A 21,138-nucleotide genomic window follows, 5' to 3' on the forward strand; every position below is an offset into this window, starting at 1 on the left:
ATCAAATTTAAGTAGAGTTCAATAACCTTTTTTATAAACCAACTATATTTATGGTTTTAATATTGTGTTATAAAAATACTTAAAACATTTTTACCATACTATAAATTACTTTTAATAAATTTTATTTACAAAAAGAAATATTATTTATAGATAAGTCACATATGAATTATTTCAAAATAAAAAATACAAAAATCTTAATTTATAATAAAATAATGCTTTTATCGATATAAAAAAAAACGTAAACAACTTCTACTAAATGCTTTAATATGTTTAACTTCAAAAATATTATTTTAGATAGTACCGATGAAACAGATAAATATTGCTATTAATATTTATAATAATATAAAATTTCTCTAGTTAGTTTATATAATTTTTAAAAAAATTATTTTTTTCATATATAAGATGTATAGTTGTTAATTTTTTATTATTGCTTTATTCAATTTTTATTTTTTAATATCTTGTATATTATATTTGTTAATTTTCCTAAAGCCTTTTAATCAATTTTAGTTTTCAATATTTTATAAATCAAATAAACAAAAAGATCAACTCAAATATATTTAAAAAAAATTATATATTTTTATTAAATTGAATTATTATATTTTAAGTTTAAAATATATAAACACTTGCTATGCTGTAATATTTCATTTAATAGTATAAAATTATTAAATAAAATATTATAAAATTAATAAAAAAAATATATGATTTATCTGTCATAATAATTATACTAATATAATATACCGTTTTTTTTTTCAAACAAAAATAACTCTTATACCAAATATTTAAAAAAAAACCTATAAAAACTACTTTGTTGCTTTCTTGCTTTTCACCAAAGACCTATCATCACCTACCTCATTGCAAGCTTATATGGTGAAGTGACCATCACAAAAAAAACAACAAAACACACTTGGGTAAGCCCATGAAAAAAATATTTTCCTAAATTATTTAAAATTTGTCATATATTAGCTAAACTCATAAAATACCATATGTCGGATATATACTCACACAAACATTTGACATAGGTCTACACTGTAGGTATGCACATGTATTAGTATTTGTGTTGTAAATTCATAAACATAGGGATTATATAATCACCCTACCATTCATAAGGTTAGTCATCTTCATGTCTAAAATCAAAATACTTTAGTGACTAGAATCTACAGACATTTTCTGTCAACATTCCTCTCCAGACAACTTTAGTGGCTAGTAATCTTCCATATATCAATGCATATACTAATACTATTACCACAAAGAATTTCTCCTTGAGATTCTTTTAACAATCACCACAACACATATCCATAACAATATCACCATCTCAATAAAATGCTATAATAATCATAAACATACATAAAGTCCATTTAAATTGATCTCAAATAGCCAAATAAAAAAAATAAAATCCAACATATAATGTGGTGCTTAAGGTGGCGTCTAACGCTAAACCTTTCGCAAAAGGATGCACTTAGCAACACTCCTAACACTTAGCGATAATCCTGGTGTTCAAGATCATTCTTCTCATAAAAATATGAGCGCTTAGTGACACTTTCTAGCGCTCAGTGTCTTGGAAATAAAATTCGCTAGACCTGTAATACAACAATGACGTTCAATAGCACCCAGTGCCAAACCATTCGCAAAATGGACACTCAATAATATTTTTTGTCACTCAACCTCCTGGAGCTAAAATGCTCTTAGACGAAGCTGACGCTCAAAGCCAATATAACATCGTTTAACGCTATACTAGTTCACAACAAAGCACATTTTTATGATTTTCCGTAAACTTGGACCTGATCAGTTGCTCATATTGGTACTCCTTTTTCAGTGAGTTGGTTCAAAACAGTTTTTAAACATTAAAACTTATATCAAGTCGCTTAATTGCTTAGATCTTAACTTTTGTCAATCACACAAACTTAAGTAACAATCAAACAAGAATAAATCCTCAAAGTACAATTCAATTTAGAGATACAAACTAATAAGATTAATCAACATGCAAAGTAATCATATTTCTCAAATTCATTCACACTAAAGCAACTAGTTTCCCTTATCTTGACAAGACTGATCATGACATAATAAGCCAAAATGTCATCTAACTCACAAGTATATCCTTTTTACACTAAAGGCACAAAATAGAAAAATCATATATGTAGATACAGAAAATACGAGAAAAATGGATTCAAAACTAACTTATCCAAAAAAAATTGATCAATTGATCTTATGAGTTTGTCCCAAGAAAAAATATTTCCGTATACTATCTACAAAAGATGAATGGATCATAGAAATCTTAAAAAGAGAAAAAAAGCTTTTAAAAAAGAATTTTTAGAAAAGCAAACTGTTTTAAAAAACTCTTATAAATTTTCTATTCATATAAAAAAAGTTTATCATTAAAGGAATAAATTTTTAATATTTTAAAATGCACTAGTTTATCAGTTACATGTATTTTCTCAATATCTATCTAGAACTACTTAATTTCTTATAGACATATATTAGATCCACGGTACTCTTAATTATAAATTGTAAAATATTAAATAATTGTGTTTCTTAATCAATTTAAAGTTTTCAATGGGTGAATACGATGGAATCATTAAAACATTGAAATTTTTCATAGATTTGTTTGCTGACTGTGTGCACTTTTTCTTCATTAGTCTGTTGAAGGGTCCAAAGACCATCAACATAAATTTCAATGGAAAAACAGTGGGAAATGTAGACTGAATTGAAAACTTAGAAGATAAGACATGCAATAAACAGTAAAGTACTGTTTAAGATATGCTTTCATGGATAATGGACATTAATGTTGGAAAATTTTGAAATATCAGCAAAATAACAAAAGTTTGAAAAGTAGCCAGCGATAAAAACCAGTAAACATCAAATCATTAACATTTTGTTTTAGAAAAATCAAATCCTTAGAAAAATAAATCTAAATAAACGTGGAATTTATTTTTTCACCATTTCAATATATATGCGTAATGTTGAAAAATATAACAAATTTAGAAAAATTATGTTTACAAATGATTTTAAATTTGATTCATCCTTTGAATAAATAATAGTTATATATATATAGAGAGAGAGAGAGAGCGAGAGATATGGAGGAATTTGTGATGCAGATGTGACAGGTACAGTGAGAATGAAGCAATGAAGAAAGATGCATGGGAAGAACCCCTTGTTCTTGTTATCCACACCAAACTTGTTTTAGCCACAATAAAGAGGTGGATCACAACCTGGATTCCGTTTCTAATCTCTTCATCTTTGACCTTTGACTCAACCTAATCCACTTCTCTAACTTATTTGCATTTTGCTCCCTTTCATTTTTTCTATTCTCATTTCCCCCTCCCCTTTGCTTTCTTTTATTATTATATTATTATCATTTAATCACGGGTATGATGTAGTGCCGAATAATTAAATTATTTATTTATCGTTACTTTAAAAGTTATCAAATTATTGATCGGGAAAGTGCTTGGCAATGACTACAAGTTTTCATAGTTACCAAAGCAGTGTAGATGGACAAAGTGTATTTATTTAAACATATAAATATTTGTGGAGGTATGATTTGGATTGGATTGGATTGGTTAATTGTAAATGTATGGAAGTGTGGGGGTTGTAGAGTAGCGAATGTACCTATTATTACGTTGTGATTGTGGTGTAGGGGTATTGGGTAGTAAGTTGGTAGAATGTAGGATGAAAGTAATAGGTTTAGGTTTTGAGAAATTGAATTGAGTTAATAGAGAGAAGAGAAGGGTGAAAGAGACTGAAGAATGAAAAGAGGAGGGGGGCAATGGGTATAATAAATAGAGGAGTAAGATTTGAGGGAGAAAAAGTGGGACCCAGAGGTGGCATATTTGGTTTGACCAATCTTTTGGTGTTGGGGAAGCAAGGAGGGTTAGATTCCAAGTTAGATGGTAGCACACGTGTGGGGGAAGGAAGAGTCAGATAAGGGGCAGGGTATGGCAGAGCCAGTCCCTCTCTGTGCCTGTTGGGTATGTTCCTCTGTTTCATCTCATATAAGAGAAACCAAAGCGTGACATACCTAAAGAGAATTTGCAGACCCTTCACATTTAGCACAACTTTTATTAATATTAATATTTTATTTTTATTATCATTATTATTATCATCGTACCCTCTTCCACTCATCCATTACAAACGATGCCTGCAAGTTTAGAACCCTTGGATTTGGGGGTTCACATACCCTACCACTTCAGATGCCCAATCTCTCTGGAACTCATGAGAGACCCCGTCACCGTCTGCACCGGTCAAACCTACGACCGACCCAGCATCGACTCCTGGGTTTCCGCCGGTAACACCACCTGCCCCGTCACACGTGCCACTCTCACCGACTTCACCCTAATCCCCAACCACACTCTCCGCCGCCTTATCCAGGACTGGTGCGTCGCCAACCGCGCTTTCGGTGTCGAGCGAATCCCCACTCCCAAACAGCCCGCAGACCCCGCCCTGGTTCGCTCCCTTCTCAATCAAGCATCCTCTGATTCCGCTCCAAACCACCTTCGTCTCTCCTCTCTCCGACGACTCCGACAGCTCGCTCGCGACTCCGACAAGGACCGCTCTCTCATTTCCTCTCAAAACATCCGCCAGATCCTTCTCCCTATCACTTTCAACGCTGCGGACGAGTTGAAGCACGAGTCCCTCGCGCTACTCGTTTTGTTCCCCCTCGCCGAGTCCGAATGCGCCGCTCTCGCATCCGACTCCGACAAGGTTTGTTACCTCTCGCGGTTGCTCTCGCACAGCTCGCTTGAAGTCCGAGTCAACTCGGCCGCGTTGATTGAGATCGTCGTCGCCGGGACGCACTCGCCGGAGCTCCGCGCGCAGGTGAGTGATGTTGACGAAATCTATGACGGAGTCGTGGACCTGCTCCGCAGCCCGATCTCGTACCCGCGCGCTCTCAAGATCGGGATCAAGGCCTTGTTCGCGCTGTGCTTGGTGAAGCAGACTCGGCACAAGGCGGTGTCCGCTGGTGCGCCGGCGGTACTCGTCGATAGGCTCGCGGACTTCGAGAAATGTGACGCGGAGAGGGCGCTCGCCACGGTGGAGCTACTCTGCAGGATTCCCGTGGGATGCGCCGCGTTCGCTGGCCACGCACTGACTGTGCCGATGCTGGTGAAGATAATACTGAAGATATCGGACCGCGCGACGGAGTACGCGGCCGGAGCGTTGCTGTCGTTATGCTCCGAATCGGAGCTGTGCCAGCGAGAGGCGGTGACGGCGGGGGTGTTGACCCAGCTTCTTCTTCTGGTGCAGAGCGATTGCACGGAGAGAGCCAAGAGGAAGGCCCAGATGTTGCTGAAGCTTCTTCGGGATTCGTGGCCGCAGGATTGCATCGGAAATTCTGACGATTTTGCATGCAGCCAGGTTGTTGTGGTTCCCTTCTAACGATTTTTAATTTTTTGCTATTGTAATAATCTCCATAATTTTAGTGAAGAAAAAAGAAAATTAGATTCGAAGATAAGAAAAATGGACAGAGTTTGTGAAGTCGAAGCTTAATTAATTAGTCTTTTTGTCTAGATTGGTAAATAAATAGAGTTGTAATTCTATATTTAATTATTTTTCTTCTCTTGGTTTTGTATGTAAGGATTATTGTGATGAAGGAAAGCACAACGTTTGCTTCGTCAGAGTTTGTAATTTTTTAAGATGAAAAATATCAAAATAGAGCTAACTTTCTATTTTCTTTTTTTTCTCCTTCTCTCCCTTACCCTGTTTCAACTTTCTAGTTATATAGCATATGTTCAGGAATTTAATCGTGATCGAAATGGTTGGTTATTAGAATAGGTGAATATGCTTTACATTTGGGAACCTGGTTAATTATTAGGGGAATGGAAACATTCACTGCCATTTGGTGAAGTACACGTTTCTGTTAGTTGCACAGGCACAAGTGTTTTTGACTTCCGAAGAACATCGTTTTAATAATCATTATGTTGGGGACTCTTCTCCATGGCTTCCACTGCTAACCTAAGAAGAAAAATTTAGCTTTTTTCTTCTTTTTTGTAAATATGCACTTTTTTTTGTGTGTGAATTTATGTAGCTTTTTCTGAAGCCTTTTTTCTGTACATCAATTTTGTTCTGGACAATACTGGGACCCCAATAAGATTTTTATTTTCTCCTCTTAACCCAGTTTATTGGTGAAGAATGATACGAGGATGGATGTGGCTTGAATTGGAATCTGTAAAAAAGGTAACGACAACCTATGTGATGGGGTATTTTGTAAGTGATGGGGGTATTTTATAATTGACAGAGGAAGAGTGTATAAGAAAAATAATTGAGAAGATAAAAGAATGTTAAAGTGAAACTACAGATGGTGCATTCCAATGGAAGGCTATCTATATAGGGGCATTACCATCAATGTATCAACTTGTAGTTGAACAGCGTATTAGTCTATGACTAAGAAGTTTGAGCAAGAACAAAACAGAGGGAACAGAAGGCTGCACGGGTTTGAAACGTCTTTGAATGAAAAAGAAAGAGGGGGCACATGTGAGGGAACATGGTGGGGTCAAGAGGGTCCTACTACAAGGACTGGGAAAATGGTTTATGTGGCTTACAAATAGAGGAGAGGAGGGTCACATGTTGGTGGGAATCAAACAATTGTATCACATGGGTGCTTGCTTATTTGTTATTCTCTTCACTCCTTTTTCAATATTTTTTGATGGGTACTGCTACAACTACTGGTGCTCACACATCACATGCCCAGCCTTGTTTCTGCTCCACAGTCCCTTACAGATAGAAATTTATTTTGTCTTCCAATCCAAGCTTGGGATATGTAGCACCCGGGACCCATCATCTACTGTCGCCCTTTTTAGCTTTTTCTAATTATCTTGTATTCCTCCTTTTGGGACACCCACCTAAGGGATGAGGTGATGGGCAACCTTTCCAGCGAGTTTTAACAGTAAATTAAAGTATTCCAAGTCAGAGATTGTGTATTGTATGTAAAGATACTTAGGGTGAGATTTCATTCATGATTCATCAGTGTCTTGCTGCTTTTGGGTTGTCTCCAAGAAAAGAAGTCAAATTGATATTTACATTGTTTCCCCTCTTAATGGGAGACGCATGATATCATTGATATTTTCTTTGTTCCTTCGCGTGCTTGATGTGTTGTTTTCAGCTGTCCTACAGTACAGTTAAATGCTTTCTGCAGACAACAATTCAAACACTGGCGTAAGGGTCTTCGTCCATAGTGAACAATGACGATTACTACTACCACCTGCTGAGCATGCCATGCATGTATTATTGGGTTCTTATGATTCAACCATCACTTTCACACACTATTGAACACAATAAAGTGAAAGACCACACGTGCTCCTCTTCACTGCTTTGTTTCTCAAGTTCACATTGACAAAATGTTGGCTGATTCCAATCGTGCACTTCCTGTTTACAGTTCAGAGACCAAGAGTGGAACTGTTGTTGTCAAGGACTACGAGTGTCCATGATGGTGACCATTTTTCCTGATAATACTATACACTAGCCTATTTTCATCTAACGTAACACTCTGATTTATATTTGGTTCCACTATTTTTTTTTTTGTTTTGTGAAATTGAGGACAGCTTGCATCTCTTATGGTGATAAAGTTCATGCTTCTACATGACTACTAATAAATAAGGCAACTAGCCAGAGAGTCTATTTGTGGTTTTGACAGACAACTAAATTCAATTGGGTTACTCTGTAGCTCACTTAGATTCGGACCAAATTATTTGGGGGACTTCCTTATGCAACCAACGTTTTTCTTCCTGCACTTTCAAACTATACATAATGCCTCATTTTACCCTTCTCTATTTTGTTGTTAAAATAATTTATAATAAAATTATTTATATTCTTTCCTGAATGACTAGTTTGGTACATGTTTCTCGTATTCGGTGACATATTTTGGATTGCTCATTTAAGTAAAAAACGATATGTTTGACAACTTTTTTTATAATATTTTGATACGTGAAATCTTAGATATTGCTAAGGTTTCTTTTTTTAGAAAGTTTTGAATAAGACATTTTTTAGCATAGTAATATCAAGCTTATTTTAGTATTCAAATGATCTTTTTATTATATTTTTTTTTCTTCAAGATTTTGTTTATTTATAGTTTTTTTTTTTTGAGAAATGATTGTTAGATAGAGAGATTGACTTCATGTAGAGTTGGTAGTCTTTTGGGTGAGAAGTCAGACTTAAATCTACTTTACAAATGTATGGTGCTTTGTTATTAGCTTTAGCAAAATGTCGCTTGTATGATATGTCAGAGCAGAAGTCTTCAAGGGAAACATTTCCAAATATTCTTTATTTCAACATCTTTTTCTTGTGTGCAGTGATTTTGATCAAGTCTTGCTGTTTTTGTGATTTGTACAAATATCAAGGTGTACAAACATCGAAACACTTTATCTTACATGCATTAAATATTTGAATATTGATAAATGTTAAGATATATAGCATGTTAAAAACATTTTATGATATGTCAACTCATTAATAAATGCATCGTTTAATTAGGCATTCAACACATATGATCATTAGATGGTGTAAAGCATTAGAAAAGTTGTTTGTAATTGATAGCCTTTAGCGATTATTCTTTAGGCGATTCATTTTATAAGACGCTTGCTTGAGTAAACATTGTTTTAAGTGAAACATACTTTAAGCTTTAGTGTTAAGAAAGAGATAGACACTTTTATTCATAAAACGCTTGCTTGTAAGACATTGTTCGTTTAAACATTTAGATGTTATTTGTTAAGCATTGTTTGTTGCTCATATTATCTATTGGATGATTCATCAAGAAAGACATTTCTTTTTATTAAACGTTGTTTACAAGGCATTGTTCATTAGACAACATAGTCTAGAAAATGTTGTTATAAGCATGTTTTCGTTTAATAAAGGTGTTCCAAAATATTTTTCTCTTAGATGTTATTTCTTTAAAAATCTTTCATATAGAGCAATATTTCGTTTAATGCTTTTGTTAAACTTCAAAACTTAAATTGTTAGACGGTTTATTCTCTAGACGATCTTGTCTTAATAAATGTATCTTTCAATTATCACAAAAAGATACACATTAGAATTTTCATATAAATCAATCACACTCAAATATAATAAACATTTAAGTTGTGTTCACTTCTGTGTATTTAATGTTATAGCAGAAGGAATGGTAAGTGATTTACATCTTCTTATATGAGGATTTGTGCATGAGTGTGAGCGACGATTTGCGAGATGTGTAAGATATACTATCTCGATATGTAGAAGAAATTTGCAAGCAAAGATAGTAGATGGTGGATTGTTGCGTTTTGTTCTCTACATGTCCATGGATTTGCAAGAGAGAAGAAGGTTTTGTGGTAGGTTGGAATCAATTCCAAAATCGATTCCATGACTTGATGGAACCAATTCTAGGTTGGTTTATTTTATGGAAAAAAGTTAATGTGTTCATATTTATTATATATATATATAATAATAAAATAAATATAAGGGAAAAAAATAATATTATATTTTAACCTATTAAAATATTTTTTTATCCATAAAGTATTTCATAAATTTTTATAAATTTTATCTCAACTCATGTACTTTCCCTTTTAAATCATTTAAAAGAAATACACAAATTTTATTCTCAAATTTATTCAAATTTATCTGTTACTCTTCATCAATTATAAGTGAATATGAATACTTATTACCATTAATAATTAATAATTTAATAGTTATTAAAATAAAACTAAGTAATATACAATAACTAAGTTCTCGGTATTTTAAAGCAACTAACATTGCTGAAGAATAAACAAATTAAATTCATACGGTTGAATGGATTCTTATGGTATCCCACTCATAAAAGGCTACAAACTCATGATAAAGATTGTTAACTAACAAAGGTTGAGTTTGCACATGCTTGAACCACACACTGCACCAGAAGAAAACTAAACATATGAAACCAACCATCCCAGTTTAGGCATAAAAGGTTTTGTAAGATGATGTGATACTATAAGTTTGTATCATCCAAAACTTTAAGAGATCCATGGCATAATTTCTTCAGCAGCTTTCCTGTAAGTTTCCTCCATTGAATTTGCATCCGAAGCTTGTTTTCCCTGTACCATAAACAATTCAATAAGTTGATAAATTTAACTAAGAATATGTTAGTAAAAGATTTAAAAAAGAAACACATATTTTCATAAAGTAAAAATAATTTATTTATAAATTAGTAAAATCTCTTTCAAATATTTTTATTTAAATTTCATTTTAGACACAATTATCAACTCGATTTACTCTCTTGGTGTTTTTGTAATTGTAATATTTAATTCATATTAATTGTAATATTTAATTTATAGAAAATATAAATTTTGGTAAGTTTCGTGTACTTTATTAAAAAATATTTATTTTATAAAATAGAAAGTATTATGTTTTTTAATTTATTTGTTTTAATTTTTACTTTTATGTTTATTTAACAAGTCAATCTTAGTTAATTTATTTAAATTTAAAATAAGTGTTTATGAAGTAAATAAGTAAAAAACACTTATTTAAGAAAAAAATCAAAATTTACTTATTAAAAAATTATAAAACTGCTAGATTTAAAATAAGAAGTAGAGAGATACATAAACAGAATAAAATTGACTTATTTAATTAAAAAATGGTGTTTTAAAATATAAAAAAGAAAATAGGTATTTTAAAAAGTCATACTTTAAACGTAAGAAAAGGCATTTAGGGGCGTAACATAGTCCTTAAACACGCATTGAGAAATTATGAATAAGAAACATAGATGTATGGTGGGAATGAAGTTTAAAACTTACATGGACTTGAATCATGCATGTACTTCCATTTCCATTGGCCGAAATGGTTGCAGAAATGAGTTCTATGTTGTGCTTTTCAAGCACAGAAGCAATGTTGGTCATGAGTCCTGGCTTATGCACTGAGCAAATAGAGAATTGAGCTTCATTTCCACGAATGTTCAGGACCATGTTTGAAGCAGCCCAAGTTTTATCAAAACCTTTCTGCTTCTCAGACACTGAACCCGCACCAGAACTCGTTCCCATAATTTGTTTCAGAACATGTTGTGCCCTTTCTTTTTTCTTTCTCTCTAGCTTTTCCAGAGTTTCCTGCAGAACTTTTATGTAGTCCACTGCTTCGTTCACTACGGTTGCTTTATCAGCCTAAGAAGTAGCATATCAGAACCATCTCAGAATAACATTCTAACCTTAACTTTCTCACTTGTCCTCAAGTGGGACACACACACAGTAATGGCTCTTTTCTTTTAATACATTAAAAACTATCACTTTAGAGTTCTATCTGTTTTCTGATCATTAAATACTTATACTCGATGAAACATTTGTCTATCAGTTATAACAATATATATAGAGTATTGAACAAGATGAACATTTATAAAGAATACATTACTTGAAGTAAAATCAGTCTAAACACAAACAACACCTGATGTAATAGAAACATATTTCATGTAAAAGCTGAACTATACACTGATGTTTAAGAGTTAATATCCAAATGCATTGAATCACTAAGCATCTGACCGAACAAATTTTCTAGGATATTAGTACAATGTGTTAAACGCTATCAAAAGATATATAACTATCTGATATGTCAAACATGTCCAAGACATAAGACATATAAAGTGTCAAACACTATAGAACCCCTAACAGAGTGTCTAATCACCATAGCGCTTGAACAAAATAATAAAGCGTATGAAATTCAAGCTTTGTTAAACATTACTAACCGATATACTTAAGCTTAGATGGCCTTGTGATACAAGAGCTTAAAAGATCACATTATCTAAGTATAACACATCAAACACTTTACCTTCAAGTAATGTTCTTATCAAACAATGTTGACATATTCCAAAATGTTTTAAACATGCAATGTGCAAAATGACCATTAACATTTAAAACATTTAATGGTGTACAAAAAAGTGTTTTGATTGCATACTTTGCTCTTGTTGTCTCTACAGGTAATGTCAATAATAAGCTTTATACAAAAGCGCAACACAAAGGACAGAAAGACGTTGAGAGATAAAAGGACATTATTGGAATGTTTCCTAAAAGCCTTTAAATTTGGAAAACTGTATAAGTTACTCAAGAAAGAAAACACTGATAAAACATTATCACCCTAAAACATAGACTTGAGTCTGACCAGTTACTTAAAGAAGGCCATGAAGTCTATCTGAAGTCAACTTTATGTCCAATGGTCATTTCTCAAAAGGGTTATATAAAGAAGATTCACAGAACTTGAGGTTGTTGAAGTTGAAGAAGGTGAAAGTAGACGAGAGAAGATGAGAGAAAGAAAGAGAAAATATACAAGAAATATCATTAACTCTACTCTACCTCAAAGTTTATATCATTTGAAGCTCTTCAACCTAACAAAAAGAACATCACAATTTCACAAATTATATTGTATTGTATTGATCTCTCTTTGAGAGTTCCTTAATTTGCACTTGTAATCATACACTGATTGTGTTTTTAAATTTTGAAGAGAACTAAAACACTTGTATTGAGCGAAACGTGTTAAGACAAGAATATCTAAAGAGAATAAACATCTCAAGTTTTAAGGTTTAACAAACAATAATGAACAAAATATTGTTTAGAGAAGAATAGCATTTGGTCAATGAGCACAACAAAACATTTTTATTAAATGCTCATAAGACAAACTATGACGTGTCAAATATAAAAGATTAAACAACATATTGACAAAAAGACGTCTGGTGAAAGAAGGCATAACTGTTATGTATTATATCAATTGTCACTACTTGAAAAAACTCAGACTTGCACTAAACACTTATTTTACGAAACATGCTTTAACACTATATCAACATATAGATCATTCAATGCATGTACATATTGTACACTTATTTCTGTTATGATTTTCTATTAAGCTTTCTATTATGATTTTCTTTTAGGTTTTCTGTTATGATTTTCTGTTAGGTTTTTTGTTATGATTTTCTATTGCTTGTATTTTTCCTTTATATTCAAGCATGTTTCTCTATTGTAAAACAACTAAGTTCTCATACTTTCCATAAAATATTTCTTTTCAAGTTTTCTCTCCTTTGTGTTTTATTAAACACTCACATGGTATTAGATAAAACACCTTCCGTATTTACCTTCTCTTTGTTGTTGTTTCACCCATGACAAGTTCTACTCCCCCTCATGATCACCTTACAAATCACGTCAGTTCTGTAGAGTTGGGTTTTCTAGTATGGTTGACACTGATTCATCTATTGCTATTGATCTTTCTACCGTGAGATGTTAAGAGATATTATGCTATCAATATTAAAATAAATTGTATTTGCCACATAAAGTGTTACATAAGGTATTAGATATATAATTGATATCTTCTTTCATATTTCTGTTATGATTTTCTATTGGTTGTATTTTCCCTTTATATTCATGCATATTTCTCTATGTAAAATAACTTAGTTCTCATACTTTCAATAAAATATTTCTTTTCAAGTTTTTTCTCTTTTGGGTTTTATCAAACACTCACATGATATCAGATTAAACACCTTCCACATTTACCTTCTCTTTGTTATTTCACCCATGGCAAGTTCTACTTCTCCTTCTCATCACCTTACAAATCAAGCCAGTTTTGTAGGGTTGAGTTTTGTTAGTATGGTTGACACTGATTGATCTTTTGCCATTGATCTTTTTGCCGTGAAGAATGACAAAATTCATGCTCTCTTTGGTTTCTCTAAAAACTAATATGAAGCTATTTCTGCCTTCCTATAAAAGTCACAAAATGCTTTTTCTTCTGCCACTATTTTTAGTCAACATATTGTACAACACTCATATCAATACCTTTTAGATGATTGAAGCAATTAAAAAAAACATCAATAATTCTTTAGTTTCTTGGTTTCTCTAGTTTCTTGATTCTCAGTTTCTCAGTTCTCTAATTTCTCGACTCTCCATTTTCTCGATTCTCTAGTTTCTTAGTTCTCTAGTTTCTCGGGTTTCAATTTCTCGATTTTTTGGTTTCTTAATTTCTTTAGTTTCTCAGTTATTAAATATTGTCATTCTCAATATTATTGATTCTCATTATCAATACTCTCGTTATCAATACTGTAGATTCTTGTTTTTTTTTCAAAGTTCAATTTTTTTCAAGATTCTCAAGTTCTGATGTTTCTCAAATTTCTCGAGAATATCAAAATTTTCAAGATTCTCAAATTTCAAAATTTTCAAATTTCTCAAGATATCAAGATTCTTTCATCCTACTACATTTCAAAAATGCTACTTTCAAGTTAAGCCTTCATAATTTTCATACCCACCTTGAAACCGGGTGTTATAAATATTTTATATCTTCTTTCCGTTTTTTATTATAATTTTCTATTAAGTCTTTTATTATGATTTTTTTGTTTTGATTTTTTGTTGCTTGTATTTTTCTTTTATATTTAAATATATTTTTCTATTGTAAAATAACTAAGTTTTTATATTTTCGATAAAATATTTCTCTTTTAGTTTTCTCTCCATTGTGTTTTATCAAACCCCACATAAGGACTCGTGTTTGATATATATAATATATATTTGTGCGTACCCTTTATTCGGCCTCTTTTGCGGAGAAAATATGCATTAATTATTTTTTTAAGATCTGTTCAAATTATTTGTTATGGTCATAATTTAATTTAACCGTCATCATAGGTAGTATTCCTTTAAAAATTATTCCTAGAAATCAATAAAAGAAGAGTATTATTCAATGCTCTTATAGTATTCGTATTAAGTTATTCTTACTTTGTCAATAGAATGTTTATAATTATAATGAATACAAGAATATCATATAATCTCAATATATGGAGATAGGGAGCAATAATACACTAAATAATTTGAAGGATAGGCCCATAATGTTAATTATATGTTTAGGCTTACAATCAATGATTATGTAAGAAGAGTGTTTCATCCTACACCTCCAAGATCTCATCTGCACCTCCAAAAATTCCACTTTTAGCCTTCTGACATCTCATCATTATCCTACACCTTTAACTTTATAAAAAATTTTATTTTTAATTTTAATAAACATATTTTATTTTATTATATTCTTCTTCTCGTTAAAAAACTCTACACCACCTTAATAATAATTAAATTTAAAATTCTAATATTATTTAATATATTTTATATTTTAATAATTATTAAAATATAATTGATATTATGATAATAGTTATATTAAAAATATAAAAATAAAATAATTAAAATAAAAATAATAAAAAAAAATAAAATTATACTAAATAAAATATTTAATATATCAAATATATTAAATTATATTAAAATATTAAATTAAATTAAATAATTATTAAAATTTAAATAATAAATAAAATTTTAAAACTATTATTTATCAAATAACAAATAAAATTATATTAAATAAAATATTAAATTATATTAAAATATTAAATTAAATTAAATAATTATTAAAATTTATATACAAAATGAAATTTTAAAAACTATTCTTTATCGGATATGGATATCCGATTCTTAACTCATCCGATATCTATATCCGATTAACTAATTTTTCAAAATTTTGTTTTTTTAAAATTTTAATAATTATTAAAATTAATTTAATATTTTAATATAATTTAATATATTTAAATATATTAAATATAATTTTAAGTATTATTTTTATTTTCATTTTTATTCTTATTTTAGTTATTATTTTTCAATTTTCTTATAAAATTATTTTAAAAATATAAATTATATTTATTAATTATTAAAATATAAAAATATAATAAGTAATATTATAATTTTTATTTAAGTTTAATATTTATTAAATTTTAAATAAAAAACAAAAGTATTAACATATTTTATAAATTTTAATATATAAATAAGTTTTTAAAATTTTCATTTTTATTTAAAATTTAATAATTATTTAATTTATTTTAATATTTCATTATAATTTAATATATTTCAATATATTAAATCCAATTTATTATTATTATTTATTATTATTATTATTATTTTTATTTTATTTTAATGTTTTTAATATAACTATTATTATAATATAAATTATATTTTAATAATTATTAAAATATAAAGTTATTTTAAATAATATTTAAATTTTAAATTAAATTAAATTAAATTATTATTAAGATAGTGAAGATTGTTTTTAATAAAAAAGAAAAAAATGGAAAATATTTATTAAAGTTAAAAATAAAGTTTTGAAAAAGTTGGAGGTGCAGGATAAGATGCCAGAAGGTTAAAAGTGAAATTTTTGGAGGTGCAGGATGAGATCTTGGAGGTGTAGGATGAAACACTCATGTAAGAATGTAACAAGAGATTACTTTTTTTTTTCAAGAAAGGGATTTTTTTCACTTTTTTAAGGTACATTTTTTTGTTGATAAAAATAAAATTATTAAATATTTAAAACCTTGAGTAATGAAATATATACCTTTGAAGGAAGTTGCGGAAGTAAAGCACTAAGATCATCGAACATTTCTTTCATTTTCTTTCTTCGGCCTCTTTCGATGGATAGATGCATTTCATTATTAGTTTCCGGATCGTAGGACTCTTCACCACTAGTAAGAATTTTCTTCTCATTTTCATCAACAACATCATCATTCGACATCGTATTCACAACAAGGTTTTGGTTTGTTTTAATTTCACTGGAACGATTAGAACTAGAAGAAGTATCTGTATGATTTTCCAATAAGAAATCCATAAGAAATAAAAGCTGATTTTGTGGCTAGAAAGTGTGGAGAGAAAGAAATGAGGAGTTTGAGGTTAGGGAGAAAGATTGAAGAATGGTTTATTTATACTAAGGTGGCTAAGTTTGCCAAGGTACAAAGACAAAATATAAATGTCAAAATTACTAAGAACAACCCAAAATACATTCGTAAGAACATGGCGTTACGTTGAATTATATTAAATACATTAAATATATAGTTTAATGTTGTGTACTTCAATCTATCCTCATATCCCACCACATATTGACCCACTTGCTTCTTAGGTTTGGCTTCATTTATTTCATTCTTCAAAAATATAGTTTTTTTAATACTATGAATATATTTAATACATTTTATCACATTTCTCATCATTTTGAAACTTCAAATATTTTGCTCATATTATTAAGATAGAGGAGTAGCAATAAAAAAAAATCATTTTACATGTAATTCTGAATTTTTTTCTTCTTTCCTTTCCACTTTTTTTCAATATTTTTTTGTCTAAATCCTACCCGATAATAAATTTGAAAGCTTTAACAATTATGATGTTAACAATTATTTTGATCAAAATTCTTATATTGGGCATATAAAATGTATTGAATTTTCTTTATCTTTCTGTTTTCTTCTCAATATTAAGTTTTTTTTTCTTTTTTATCAGCATCGTATTAAGTCTTTAACCTCTTTACAAGAAAAACTTTTCTTTATTGTCCATAAAGATATATGATAAAAACAATAAAAATTATTTTTGTTCTCCTTTTTTATTATAATCTATATTTATTTGGATGTATTTAATACTTTAACGTTATTTGGATGTATTTATATAGTAGACAAAACAAGTTGTTTAGTTTTGAAAATTTTTAAAACTAAATTATAATTAAATTTATTAAGAACAAAAACTATTTAGCATTAATTAGATCGAGCCAAATCAATACGTATCGAAATTTGAGCCTAATTAATTTATATTAAATATTTAGAAATTAATCCAAACTGAAAGTTAAAATAAATTTCTCTAAACCTAAGGTTAAGATATCCAACTTGAATTCAGTAAAACAATTAAGTTTTCGTTAAAATAGAAATTAAATTGTTTTATCCAATTAAAAGAATTAAAATTTAAGATATTTTAATTATTTCATCTAAATAAAATATTTAAAAGATGAAAAAAATTTTAATTATAAGTAATCCAAATACTATATATTTTAATTATTTAAAATTATTGAAATTTCTTGTAAAAAAAGACACGAAAGTTAATATAAAAAATACTGTTTTATTTAAAAACACAACATTAAAGTTTCAATGATAGGAAAGAATGCGAGAGAGGGAAAAAAAGTGAAAAGAGAGATTCTTTAAATAAATTAAAAGAAAATATAAAACGATAAAAGATCAAATAATTTTATTTTTCATTAAAAACTTTATTTATTATTTTTAATAACATTTTTGTAATTATTTATTATTATAATAATATAACATCACTCCTAATTTATTACGAGTTACGTTATTCTGACTCATAATTAATTATGTATACAAAAATACTTCAAAATATTTGTTATTTTGACAATATAATTTATTATATATGTAGTTTAATTTAATTGTGTTTTCACTTACAAATCACAATGTAACTGTTTCCATAAATTTCAGCGAAGGAACTAAAAATATTTGCACAATGAAATCTACACAAAAACTATTCATACGTATTAAATCCACCTTACAATATTAGTTTTATTATGTTATAAAATTATTAGTTATATTATATATTTAAAAGGTAAAAATATATTTATTTATTTGAATATAAGAAATATTTTTTTATAAAAGCTTTCCTGTTTTAACTTCATTGTAATTCAATATGCAAAAAAAACCATCCTTATAGAAAGCATTATTCACCAAATGCATCCATAAAAATGTGAAACACTCACAAATGGTCCTTAAGACAAAAATTCCAAAATAGTTCCAAAAGCTAGACTATGTTAGAAAAAATAGTTTTTTCTTTTGTTAACTTGCTTTGAAAACTTTAATAAGTTAACTTGTTGTGAAAAAAATGTTTAGGAATAAGTTAACTTCTTTTGTTTTGCAAAGGGGAGTAGTAGCATTCAACTACGTTAATAAATTATTAATATAGACCAAGATACAAATTTAATAAACTTTTTTTCTTAAAATATAGCTTTGATGGGTATGACATTTTTATACAATTTTTTGTTCCAACACTTCCTTTAACTAAGCAAGATCGTTAATGATAATTAAAACCAAAATAAACTACTTTTATAACCTAAAATATTGACAATTCTACTTTGGATTCACGATTTTGAGAAAATAGACTATGTGCTAACAAAATAAAACAATTCTACATAATAGTCCAATCTGATGGAAAAAATGTATAAAAAGTTTTGTTTTACAAAAATTACTTTAGAATCATACCATCAATATTTTTTCATCGATGGATAATATAAAACATTTTATACTATTCATAACCATTAACTCCACGATTATATACTTTAAACGAATTGAAAAGTTCCTTTTAATCTATGTTTGTTTTTAATGTGAGTACAAACTTTATTTGTCTTAAGTTTTATGTACTTATATCATGAATGATATATCTTTATTTTGACTTAATTATCTTCTAAGTCTTCGTAGGACTAAAACAAATATGAAGATCTAAAATTAATACTACTTTTTAGGACTACATATTAATTACAAAATCACAATTACAAACGTTGAAAATAAATTTAAATATTTTATTCATTGATTTTGGATAATAAACATATATATGTAGTTTAAACCTTAAACAACAATATTTGAACATATATTCATAATAGCTGAAGTTAAGCCACAAAATCCCACTTAGTTTTAAGAAAAAGTAGTAATTACATAAACAGATAATAATAATAATAATAATAATAATAATACATAATAATAATAATAATAATAATAATAATAATAATAATAATAATAATAATAATAATAATATAAGTGTTTCGATCCAAAGGTTTAAGCGATCCATAGAAGAATCTCTCCGGCAGCTTGCCTGTAAATTTCTTCCACTGAATTTGCATCCAGGAACTGATGTGAAGCTCGTTTTCCCTGAATCATCAAAAACTTCATATAAGTTAAAGTAACCCTAATTTCATGTTAATATAGAATGCTTGTGTATTAGAAAAAAGAAGTATAAGAAAAATGTTGAATTCTTTTAAAGTAAATGTGTGAATGCGTGACTCTTTTTTTTTTTTATTAAAGCTACAGTAATTAATAAATTTAAAAAAAAATCATTTTTAATAATTTGGAAATTGCGTGTGAATAATTATAAACGTTTAGTTTTCTACAGAAATAATAAATGAAAAGTGCATAAGAGTTTGAAACTTACGTGAGCTTGAATCATGATTGCATTTCCATTCCCAAGGCACGAAATGTGGGCATATACAAGCTCTATCTTGTATTTATCAAGCACAAAAACTATGGTGGACACGAGACCTGGTTTATGGGCCGCGCAAATGCAGAATTGGGCCTCATCTCCACAAACATTCAAGACCATGTTTGAAGAGGCCCACGTTTTATCAAAAGCTACGGGCTGCTGCTGTGCAGGGAATAAAAGTGCGTTTGAAGAAGTTCCCATAATCGCGTTCGAAAAGCCGTAATTAGAAGAAAGTCCCCGAGCAGTGAACATGGACGGTGATGACTCATTCCAAAACGTGGGCCCACATCGGACCCTTTCTTCTTTCTGCTTCTCAAGCTTTTCCAGGGTTGTCTCAAGATTTTTGATGTAGCTCACTGCTTCATCCACGACCGTTGATTTATCCGCCTGCAAAATCATGATCGAACACCGAAGCACCTTAGAGAAAGAGGGAAACGAAGTAACCTAAGAATGAAAACGAATCCGATTGAAAATATTTGACCTTAGAAGGAAGATGGGGAAGCAATGCATGAAGACTAGCGAACATGTTTTTCATTTTCTTTCTCCTTTCTCTCTCAGTCCATATATGCATTTCGTGATCAGATTCGCGACTCTTTTCAGCATTTCCTTCTGCACTGCTAACTTTGTTGAGCTCTCGATTTCGCTTCTTATTCATGAGACCTTCGACCTTTTCATTCTTCTGCTTTTGTGAATTCGTTTTTTCCCACAATAAGTTCGTATCATGCAACAAACTTTGATCTTCTGACATGAAGAGCATGACAGATTGAGAGAGAAGAAAAAAATTAAGAGCAGATTTGATAAGCAGAAGAATGGAGAAGACACGTTTATATACAAGTGAGAGAGAGAGCTTACAGCTGAAGATGCAAGAGAGATATGAATGATGATGATTAACCATAACACAATGCAGTTACTTTGCTTCACAACAAATATATTAACATCATAATTATGCTAAAATACTATACCTCAGGCTCCTGTTAGATATGTTAATTACCATGATTTTAGAAACACTTTCATTTAATTTATTTCATTCTTTAATATATATATATATATATATATATATATATGTGTGTGTGTGTGTGTGTGTAATTTAATTTTTGCTGATATAAATGCAATTTTAATAAATTATATTATATCTATTATTGAGAGATGTAAATAAACTTTGGCG

General features: G+C 29.5%; 3 protein-coding genes across 3 annotated transcripts; 1 reads left to right on the top strand and 2 right to left on the bottom strand.

Moving 5' to 3' along the window:
- Nucleotides 1-3,900: 3,900 nt before the first annotated feature.
- On the top strand, nt 3,901-5,665 carry LOC124823924 (U-box domain-containing protein 26-like). Its single transcript, XM_047296254.2, has one exon. It carries the CDS (start codon nt 4,129-4,131, stop codon nt 5,368-5,370), a length of 1,242 nt encoding a protein of 413 aa, XP_047152210.2. The 5' UTR covers nt 3,901-4,128; the 3' UTR covers nt 5,371-5,665.
- A 4,279-nt stretch (nt 5,666-9,944) lies between these two features.
- LOC124823917 (transcription factor bHLH95-like) lies at nt 9,945-16,572 on the bottom strand. Its single transcript, XM_047296244.2, has 3 exons — nt 16,303-16,572; nt 10,725-11,084; nt 9,945-10,025 (listed from the first exon to the last, which is right to left on the bottom strand). The coding sequence occupies exons 1-3, from the start codon at nt 16,570-16,572 to the stop codon at nt 9,945-9,947; spliced, it is 711 nt and encodes a 236-aa protein (XP_047152200.2).
- A 2,965-nt stretch (nt 16,573-19,537) lies between these two features.
- LOC124823918 (transcription factor bHLH95-like) lies at nt 19,538-20,730 on the bottom strand. The gene is made up of 3 exons (XM_047296245.2): nt 20,455-20,730; nt 19,926-20,360; nt 19,538-19,645 (listed from the first exon to the last, which is right to left on the bottom strand). The coding sequence occupies exons 1-3, from the start codon at nt 20,728-20,730 to the stop codon at nt 19,553-19,555; spliced, it is 804 nt and encodes a 267-aa protein (XP_047152201.2). The 3' UTR covers nt 19,538-19,552.
- Nucleotides 20,731-21,138: the final 408 nt, after the last annotated feature.

The sequence above is a fragment of the Vigna umbellata genome, chromosome 7, assembly GCF_029865625.1.
Source record: "Vigna umbellata cultivar VRB3 chromosome 7, Vumbellata_1.0, whole genome shotgun sequence".
NCBI classification, from domain to species: Eukaryota; Viridiplantae; Streptophyta; class Magnoliopsida; order Fabales; family Fabaceae; genus Vigna; species Vigna umbellata.

Excerpts from the sequence above, each read along its gene's own strand:
- LOC124823924 (XM_047296254.2), top strand. The coding sequence starts at position 4,129 with ATGCCTGCAAGTTTAGAACCCTTGGATTTGGGGGTTCACATACCCTAC.
- LOC124823917 (XM_047296244.2), bottom strand. The coding sequence starts at position 16,572 with ATGGATTTCTTATTGGAAAATCATACAGATACTTCTTCTAGTTCTAAT. Across the intron at positions 11,085-16,302 it reads TTCCGCAACTTCCTTCAAAG|GCTGATAAAGCAACCGTAGT; the intron begins GTATATATTTCA and ends GCTACTTCTTAG. Across the intron at positions 10,026-10,724 it reads CATGCATGATTCAAGTCCAT|GGAAAACAAGCTTCGGATGC; the intron begins GTAAGTTTTAAA and ends TTTATGGTACAG.
- LOC124823918 (XM_047296245.2), bottom strand. The coding sequence starts at position 20,730 with ATGCTCTTCATGTCAGAAGATCAAAGTTTGTTGCATGATACGAACTTA. Across the intron at positions 20,361-20,454 it reads TTCCCCATCTTCCTTCTAAG|GCGGATAAATCAACGGTCGT; the intron begins GTCAAATATTTT and ends ATGATTTTGCAG. Across the intron at positions 19,646-19,925 it reads CAATCATGATTCAAGCTCAC|GGAAAACGAGCTTCACATCA; the intron begins GTAAGTTTCAAA and ends TTGATGATTCAG.